The sequence below is a fragment of the Gekko japonicus genome, unplaced genomic scaffold (genome assembly GCF_001447785.1).
Source record: "Gekko japonicus isolate JY-2015 unplaced genomic scaffold, Gekko_japonicus_V1.1 scaffold2073, whole genome shotgun sequence".
Lineage (NCBI taxonomy): Eukaryota > Metazoa > Chordata > Lepidosauria > Squamata > Gekkonidae > Gekko > Gekko japonicus.
In genome coordinates, this window is record NW_015164723.1 from 14,806 (window position 1) to 24,701 (window position 9,896).

A 9,896-nucleotide genomic window follows, 5' to 3' on the forward strand; every position below is an offset into this window, starting at 1 on the left:
GATGATACAAACTGTTCCTCTCTTCCCTCCAGAATAGCTCCTACCAATATTTATTTTATTCCATTTTACTGTTTTGTTTGTTTGGTACTGGATTGTTCATCAGAAATCAAAAGAATGAGAATCATAAATATAATCATATTAGCAAAATAAAGGTAACAGAGAGAACCCAAAGAATGTTTAAATTGGCAGAAGAATTTTTAACATTTCTATGAAAAGTTTCTATAGGACATAACACTTTTTTGTTCTTGTTATGTTAAGAAGAGAGAGGGATTAAATCCTTGAAGTCAAATTTAATAACCCAGGAAACCTGATCCAAATGCTACATAATAAATTAGTTAGAAGCCACTAGGAAAAAAGCCAACATCCCCATCTCCCTCAGTAATACATTTTAGTTTACCAAGGCAATGATAGCAAAATCAGCCACAATTATGTTAAATATTTATTGCTAAATCCATTAATATTTTCCCTAGATAACAGAGCACTAAGGTCCAGCCTTCAGAGGAAAGGGAAGCACAAAAAGAGAGCTTAGAGCTCCCTCTTCTTTTCCTTCAAAGAACAGCATCTTCAATTTGTGTATGTATTTTAATAATGAATTTTCATGGGGAAGAAACTACTTTAATAAGTAATATTAAAACATTGCTGGATTATGGAACATTTAATTGCTCTCAGTTGCAGAAATTAGTTTAATGCACAGAAAGACTCACAGTGCCATTTCAAACTGCTCAAGCCATTTTTTCTTCAAATCTTTCGTTTTGCAGTAGAGTTCCAGCCCATTCTGTCCTTGTATGTGGATGAGGTAGAAGCCATAAGACCACTGTTGAAATGAAAACACAATCCAAGTGGTGCTGCAGAACTAATTGAGGCCAAACACTGTTATTTTTATGTTTCCCATTAAATAATATAAGGCTGGATCCAGTAGAAGATTTCCACTACAGAATTTCTGCCCGTTCCCCTCTTCCAATGCAGACCTCCCACTCCTCTCCCCATTCTGCTTTTAGGGGAATCCCCTGTGCAGCAGAAGCAGCATTCGGAGCTCCAGTGAGAGGAAGAAGGTAACAAAACCCCAAAAATTACCACTGGACCACTGATAATGCTGAGAATTTACATTGTACTTTACTGTTCAAAAAGCTTCACATACATTTGAGAGCCATTCTGGATTGTGAGACTTCAGATACCTGATGGAGAAAGGTCAGACTTTCCCCCTGAAAGTCCTCTACATGAGATATATAAATCTTCCCTGATGTGATAATTTAACTGCATTTAGGATCAGGTTCTTTGCAAAAGTCCTCTTTCTTGTAGGAGTCAACTATTAATTACACCAAAATCTAATGAAGATTCCTGAATTTCAGTAGTACATCTTGTGGATGAAGGAACTATTATATACTTTAAGAACACGACTAGTCCTGCTGGATCAGGACAGTGGTCCATTTGTCCAGCATCCTATTTCACATGAAGTACGATCAGCAGCCCTCAAGGGCTAATGAGCAGGACATACAGGCAAAGGCCTTCCCTGGCGCTGCCTCCTACCACTGGTATTCAGAGCTTTACTGCCTCTGAATGTAGAGATTCCCTTCGGTCTCCATGGCTAGTAACACCCTTTTTTTACCTTTTTGTTCTCTTTATCAGTTGTGGGGTTGTTGGCTATTTTGTATTCTTGAAGATCAATTATATCCTTCATTTCGTAATTATCACCTCGCCGTTTGCATACAATTACAGCCAAATCAAATAAGAAGATATGCCTGTGAAAATACAAATATAACAAGATGTGGTCTATCAAGGCTAAGTGCTGCCTTCAAAAGCTTTGCATAAAGCAATTCAAAATTAGATTCCAAAGACATAATATTTAGGATGTTGAATCTGAAGTTTTATCTCAAAATATGAAACTTGGATTATTGATTGCAGGTTGAGTGCTTTAAATTGTTGGCCATATCTTTTGACTGTTTGTTTTTTGACAGCTGTCAAATGTCAAAAGCTGTCAATCGAATAGTTTTAAATATCAAATGTCACTGTGCATCAGTTGTCATATACTAAATATCAATTGCATGGCAACTGTCAAATATTAAATACCATTACGGTAAGCCAACTATCAATTATCTTCTGGAAAGCATACATAGTTAATAGAAAATATTTGATTGTAATAATAATATACATTAAAATTCACAGATGAGAATTGGGGGGCCCTTTTCACATATTTTGTGCCTTGTGATAAGATGTGCTCCCATTTCAGTATTCCTTCTGGGGACACATGAACAGAAATGAACAAATGGATGAAATATGTGCAATGTCACCCTTCCCTTCTCTTGTAAAGCATTTTGCCAGGAAATGGATTGCAATTTAACAGCAAAAGGAAGGGGGGGGTTTCCTGCCCCTCCAAGGGGAGCAATGCTCTTGGGGGGGGTCCTGCCCCTCCAAGGGGAGCAATGCTCTTTTTCATGCCCTCTGAAATGACACCTTTTGATGAAAAAAAAATCCTTCTAAAATTCAATGCACTGCTATCTCAACTCTACACTGAATATGGAAATGGTTATGTCGCAAGACATAAAAGCAAATGGTACAACATAAAGGAAGTTGAATGTTCTTAAGTCTCATCGACTTCACTGAAACCTAAGTCTATGGCTAGAACATGCAAGACCCCACTGCTTCCAACAGGAGAAAAATGCTCGTAACTTCACACTCATTCATAGCCAAAGTACCGCTTAGATTGTAGTGAATGGCAATGTGTGAGAATAAAGGCCTACTGGCAAGCCATGCAACATGAACAATTTTTAAAACTAATTTGATGGTGCATTTGATTATATGACCTAAACTGTTGAAAGGAGATTGGGTTTCTAAAAATGCAAACTGGACACTTACACTGCAAACCTATGCAGAGTAACTTTGCATCAGACTGTACTGTCAGTTGCCTATAGGAAACATAAGCATATCCCCTGATTTTGTGTGCATCTTGACTGAGCAAGATGTGAATCTGTCTCTACCTCCTATTGTAGTCTTAGAATGATCTGCAGTTATGGATTTCCCTACTGATGATTGGCTGGGGAACAATATTAAGGGTATCCTGCTGGCTACTGCCAAACCAATAATATACTTGCTATTTCTGGGACTGGATCCAGCAATATCTGATAGTGCAAAAGACACTCCTAATACTCCCAATTCTGGAATTTCACTGTTGATAAACTTCAGAATCAGTAATCATGTAAGAAAAGCATCAAGAAAAAGGAACACCCTAGCTGCAGTGTGGTACATCAGCCCTTTGTACTTTAAAGAACTATTATTTTCAGAGAGCAACAGACCTGGCCTCTGGAAGTAAAGCTGGCTCTTTTGGTTGATGGTAACTGAGAACATAGCTCACCACGAGATGCAGAGTGAGTACCAATGTTCTTCAATGTTCAGTTGGGGAGTGCTAACTGTGGGATTCTATTCTTTCCCTCCTCCAGAAGCAACCAGGGGAACAGAAACTACCTTGGCATCTTTTGCAGACTGACTGAAACTTGTGGCCAGAGGAATATAAGCAAATGAGGAAGAGGTTACTCTGGTCTCTGGGGCATATGCAGCAGTACCTGACAGAACACTCACCATTAGTTGCAGCAGTGCTACTCTCAGTTTCCTGTTTTTTGAAAATTAGAGATTTTGCACAGCACCCTACAGAGAGGGGCATGATTGATGCCGCCAAGACCCCCAGACCTCAAAAAAATTTTTTTGTTACAACTTGTTCCCCCTTTTCTGTACACATGTAGACCTGAGAGTGGGCCTAACACTGATAGAAAGAGCCTGAATCAAAGTGATATCGAAAGGTGGTGAGTCATGCCAAAGGAAGAAAGGAATGCAGGGCATCTCCTCTATCAATCGTGCAAAAACCCATCCTAAGAGAGAGTTGATCAAGGGCCATTTCCCTCAAGGACCCCAGAGCCTCCTCCCAGATAATTTGATCCTAACTAATGACTCAGATTTCCAGAACAATAGGCAACGAGTCAGTTCCAGCAATTTACTCAATATTTAAATGACTGGACAGGAAGAAATGTTTCTTTGTCTTTTTATAGGTTCATTCTCCCTTGTAGGCAGACAGCTGCTCCCTGGGAATCTGATACAAGGGTCAGTGAACTTCTTGCCTGCTGTAAGAACAATATTTGCCTCAGCTGTGCTCTGCTGGCATGTTTGTAAATAGGACAAGAAACATAAAGAGGCAGTGCTCTTTTATCTAGTGGAAACACCACCCTGTAGCGCTGGCCCAAGCAGTTCTCACCACTTGGAAATGTCAAAAGCCAAAAGTGATGTCCTAGAGCCAAAATATTTGCCCTTCTGAATCTGTTTATATATAACTGATGAAGCAATCATAGCTAGATATGAGTCCAGTAGCACCATTGGAGACCAACAAGATTTTGGGGTTACAAATTTTTGACAAAGGTCCCTTCATCAGATATGAAGGGAGCTTTGCCTCTCAATAGCTTACAGCCAAAAAATCTTGACTGGACTGGACATGAGAAAAGCAACCAGAGGAGCTGTTTAAAGGGCAAAGTCTCCCAAAATGTAAAACAAGTCTTGTTTGTCTTATCCAATACAAGGATATCTACCATACATCAAAGAATAAACTTGGGCTCTTCTCACCTATCTTGCCTTGCCCGTTTGTCCAGGGTCGTTATCCTTATTTCACCATCACCTTGTGGTCTTCCATACAGTAAAAGTGACTGGTTCTGAAAACATAAACATTGCACCAAACAACAGTTAGCAGGTAACATCCGATCCTTTAGGAGGCTCACAAAGCTCTGAAAAATTGTTCAGCTGCTAAACTGGCCTTCATGCTACAGGCAGATATAATATTAGAGCCCAACGCTCCAAGTCCATCTCAAAGGAGCCTATTCCAAGCTCAATTCCTAGAGCTATCACCCTATTTCTCTCCATCACTCCTTCTTCCTTGGGGAAAACTGACTGCATGTTCTGAAACCTGAGCTCTCCCCAGTGTGATATAGCAGACCTCATAACAGGAAGAGGTGGTGGGACTTAACAGTTCAATCCCAGCAGAGGCAACAGCTCCTGCAGACCACGGCTGGCTGATGATTAATTACCTCAGTAATAACTGAGGCCAAAGCAGGTGTGTTTGGGACTGCCTTGCTGGAACATCAGGAAAAGTGCCAGGCAGAGTCCAGTAGCTGCAGCTCTATCTCAGCAGAGGCAACAGCTCTTCCAATCACAGCTGGCTGGTTATTTGGAGGGGCTGGTATTGACTACAAGGGTGGACAGGTCCATTGCTTGGTTAGGACTACTGTGGGTTTGGTAGATTGTGGGGTTTGGGTGCACTATAAATCTGTTGCACAGCTGGTTAGATCCTCCTACAGGTGGAGAGGGAGACCAGAGTAAGCTGCGAGGTGTGCCTAGGTGGCCAGGGAGGGGGTTAGGCATGACAGTGGGCAAAGAGTTAGGTTCAGAAGGAGACTGAGATATGAATGTGCTCAGTCCTCCTCTAAGCTCCTTCCCCTCCCAAGAAATGATGGTGTGCAGACCCAGACTTCTTTGCCCTCCTCTTCAAGAGTTATGTTGTGCAATGTCAGATTGATTATGAATAAGACTGCCTCCCTTGAAGAATTTATTAGGAAAGGCAATTTTGATCTTGCATGCTTGATGGAGAGCTGGGTGGATGCGGATGACGTGGTGGCTCTCACTCAACTGACTCCCCCAGGATACTCAGTCCTTCAACTGCAAACAGAAAGGGGTGGTGGCAGTTCTGGTCCTAGATTCTTTCTCCTCTGAGCAACTTCCTGAACTGCAGAAGTCTGACACCGGCAGTGAATGTGTGAACCTGGCATGGGGTGCCAGGGAGAGGGTTGGAGTCTTGCTGATTTACCATCTGCCCAGCTTACTAGCTGACTCCCTGCTGAGGTTGGCTGAGGCGGTGACAGAGTGGCCCTTGTATTTCCCCAAGCTGATAGTTTTAGGGGACTTCAATGTTCACACTGACACTGCCTTGTCTGGTGCCTCCTTAGACTATATGACTGCCATGGCATCATTAGGACTCTCCCAGGTTGTACTGGCCTCTACATACAGAGCAGGCCACACGCTGGATCTGATCTTTTGTGCAGGGATTGTTCTGGATTCAGCGGCTCTTTGTAAACCACTACCATGGTCTGATCATTACCTTGTGAAGGCTGGTTTGAGATTTGCCTCCTCCCTCTGCAGGGGCTTATTTATGCTGGCCCATGGAGACTCATGGATCCAATCGGATTCCAGAATGCTCTGCGGGATCTGTCTGGCTCTCTTGGTAGCTCACTTGATGAACTCACTGATGCCTGGAATCTGGAGCTTCAGGAGGCCATTGACAGAGTTGCCCCCCAGTGCCCTCTTTGCCTCATACTACCTTGGCTCCAAGGTATACAGTTGAACTAAGGATGGTAGAAAGGGGGATTAAATGGCCAGGGTGGTGCTGGCAATGAATTCATGAAGCAATGAGATCACTTTATAGAGCCCACTTGAAAGCTTATGAAGTGGCAGTGAAGGCAGCCCTTTTCTTCCTCCACTGCATCTGCCACGTCACCTCAAGCTCAATTGTTTAGAGTTAATAGGCAACTGACCACCCCTTTGGTGGCCCCAAAAGTATATGAAAATTTGGCTGTTAGCTGTGACACATTCGCGACGTTCTTTTCAGATAAATCCTCGCTCCTTCACGAAGACTTGGGTGCCAGATTTGGAGGCAGTAGGAATCTTGGGGCCCTGTGTGTACAATCAGGTCCATTTTTGGACTCCCTCAACCCACTCTCCCAGGCAGATGTTGACAGGGTCCTATCAGCTGTGCAGCCTACTGCCTGCTCTTTGGATCCCTGCCCTTCCTGGTTGGTGAAAGCCTCCAGGGAAGTGGTAGGAGAAGCTTTGGGAGACATTATAAATCTCTCACTCTCCCAGGGCTCTTTCACTAGCTTCCTCAAGGAGGCAGTGGTGACACCCCTCCTGAAAAAGTCGTCATTAGATGAGAGGGACCTAGCCAATTACTGTCCAATATCTAATCTTCCATTTCTGGGACAGGTGATTGAGCAAGCAGTTGCTAAACAGCTCCAGGAGCTGGTTCTCCTTAATCCTCCAGAGTCAATCGCAGAGGGTAATTGTGGGTGGAAAGAGGTCATCCCCAGAGGCCCTAACTTTTGGAGTTCCACAGGGGTCGATTCTCTCCCCAATGTTATTTAACAGCTATATGCACCCTCTGGTGGAGATTGTTAGGAGGTTTGAAGTGGAGTGCCATAAATATGCAGAAGACACCCAGCTCTATCACTTAGTTAAGGAGTGACTGGTAGCTGAAATTCTGGCCTTGGCCTCCTGCCTGGATGCCACGGTGGAATGGTTAGGTGAGAGCTGACTGAAGCTAAATCCATTTAAGACAGAGATCATGTGGCTGGGGAAGCCTGGACTGCTGAGGTGGCCACTTCTACTGACCCTAGATAGGGTAGACTTTCTGCGGTCGACTCTGTGAGGAGTTTGGGGGTATGGCTTGATTCTTTGCTCTCCATGGACAAACATGTGTCCTCGGTGATAAAGACTGCATTTTACCCTCTATACTCGGCCCGCCAACTGGCTCCCTGTCTGTCTCAGGAGGAACTTGCCACAGTAATTTATGCAACAGTTATCTCAAGACTGGTCTACAGCAATGCACTCTACACAGGGCTAGCTTTGAAGATGCTTCAGAAACTGCAAGTGGTCCAGAACACAGCTGCCGGTTTGCTGACAGGAGGGTCCTGGTCTGCAAATGTAACACCTATCCTGTGGCGGTTGCACTGGCTCCCAATTAGTTTCCAGTGCCAATTCAAAGTGTTGGTACTTACCTTTAAAGCCCTAAACTGCCTGGGACCCTTATATGTCTGGGACCACCTCTCCCAGCATGATCCTCCCCATCTTCTCCAATCTTCATTTTGACATTTATTGAAGGTCTCTGGTCCAAGAACTGTCCACCTTGTGTCAACAAGGACAAGGACCCTCTCAGCAGTGGCACCCATCCTGTGGAACCAGCTGCCTGAAGAGGTACATGCCTTGCAGGGCCTCCCTAGGTTCCACAGGGCATGAAAGCCTGTTCTTTTTCAGGCAGGCAGCCTTCAGGTGATTGTGATCCACCAAGCAGCTGGTATGCTTCAACTATGACTTCACCATCCACACATCCTACCCTGCTTGATAATGGATAGATTTTAATGGGGATAGATTTTAATTGTTTTATATTTTTTAAGTTTATTCATTGGATTTTTGTATTGCTTTTATTGGGCGTATTTTATATATATGTGTGTGTGTGTGTGTGTGTGTGTGTATTGCTATTCTGATAGCTTGTTACAGCAGCAGGCTCAGACCATGCTTGAAGAATAGATTGCAAGTCCTGCTTCTCCATTACACTCTCTCCAGCCTCCATGAGTTTATGAAGACTGGTCCTTGAAGTATTGTGGTTCTGAAAAGGCCTAAAGTCTTTTAATCATAGAAGATACTTTTTTATCTATTTCTGCAGTATGGTCCCCTTTTTGCCTTGTGGCCAAACAAAAATGCTGCCATATAGAATGTGTTCTGGCCTTAACTGTGACCGCAAAGATTCCCCTTGGAGTTTTAGAGTAAGTGACAGAGCACTGTTATCCAGTGTCAGGATGAATCAGCCCTTAAGCAGGGAGGCTACCAGTGCCTCTTGTGTTAAGCTATTCAAACCAGCAATGGGGCAGAAGTAAGCAGTCCTCCCACATCTCACTGCAGTTCTCCTCACACTCGATCACATCTACTGGGTTCCATGTGGCCTGACAAGGCTACAAACATTTGTAATGAAATAAAAAATATCTTTCTCAATTCTCAGCATACCTTCCAAGCTTGTAGAGGTGCTTTGCCACGGTCAGCAATCTCTTACTACTGCTCTGTGGCGCAGATTATGGGAATTCCTTTAAACTGGGTGTTGAACCAGAGCCAGTAGCTTCGAAGCGTGAGAGGCAGGCTTTCTTCCTTATGCCCTGAGCAATTTTAGTGTGAATTAGGGCATGGACTACAAAAAGACTCCCTGATCACACACAGCAAAAAATCCTGACAAAATGTGCATCTTTAGCTTTCCTATGGTCCAGTGGTACACCCCAACTGTGGTCCATATTAAAATCTGTATTCAGCTCTCTATGGGCTTAGCTACCTAAAGGCCACTGTCCACAACAGGGGTTCTCAATGTTTCTGAGCCTGTGGACACCTTTAGAATTCTGGCGCAGGGTGGCAACTATATAATGGCTGCCAGAGGAGGGAGAGCAAACTGCAAAATGCCAGGGAGTAAGGGTATGCATAGCTTTCTTCAACATTTCAGGCAGAAGCTGTGTAACAAGATGCCTTTTGAATCACTGGGGATCCCCAGGGGTCTTTTGGGGCCGGAGCGCACTGGAGCACCGCTCCAGGAGCCCAGGAGCTGGCAAAAATGGAGGTGGCAGCAAGCCCCAGCTCTCGGCACTGTGGCCCATCGTCGGCTTCCCGGGGCCCATGCCGGAGCACTGCGGCCCCAGGGAGGCCCGTCATCACCTCCCCAGGGCCCGTGCCGGAGTGCTGCAGCCCCATGGAGGCGCCAGGAGGACCGTTGCTGCCTCCCAGGGGCCCGCACTGGAGCACTGCGGCCCCAGGGAGGTCAGATGAGGCTCTCGCCACCTCCCCGGGCCAGCGCCAAAGCGCTGTGGCCCCAGGGAGGGACCAGGAGGCCCATTGCTGCCTCTCCGGGGTCCGCGCTAGAGCGCTGCGGTCCTGGAGAGGTCAGAGGAGGCTCATCGCTGCTTCCCTGGGCCAGTGCCAGAGCACTGCGGTCCGGGGGAGGCCAGAGGATGCCCGTCGCTGGCTTCCTGGGGCCTGCACTGGAGCGCTGCAGCCCTGGGGAGGTCAGAGGAGGCTCGTTGCCGCTTCCCCAGGCCAGCGCCGGAGAACTGCGGCCCGGG

At 45.2% G+C, this 9,896-nt stretch overlaps 1 protein-coding gene across 1 annotated transcript in view; it reads right to left on the reverse strand.

Moving 5' to 3' along the window:
* Positions 1–700: 700 nt before the first annotated feature.
* Positions 701–9,896, reverse strand: part of VAV3 (vav guanine nucleotide exchange factor 3) — a 120,288-nt gene continuing 111,092 nt past the window's right edge. The window contains exons 13-15 of the mRNA XM_015409591.1: positions 4,603–4,688; positions 1,607–1,739; positions 701–814 (exon numbers count right to left, since the gene is read on the reverse strand). Of these exons, the coding sequence (XP_015265077.1) occupies positions 701–814; positions 1,607–1,739; positions 4,603–4,688 (333 nt within the window). The remainder of the gene's footprint in view (positions 815–1,606; positions 1,740–4,602; positions 4,689–9,896) is intronic.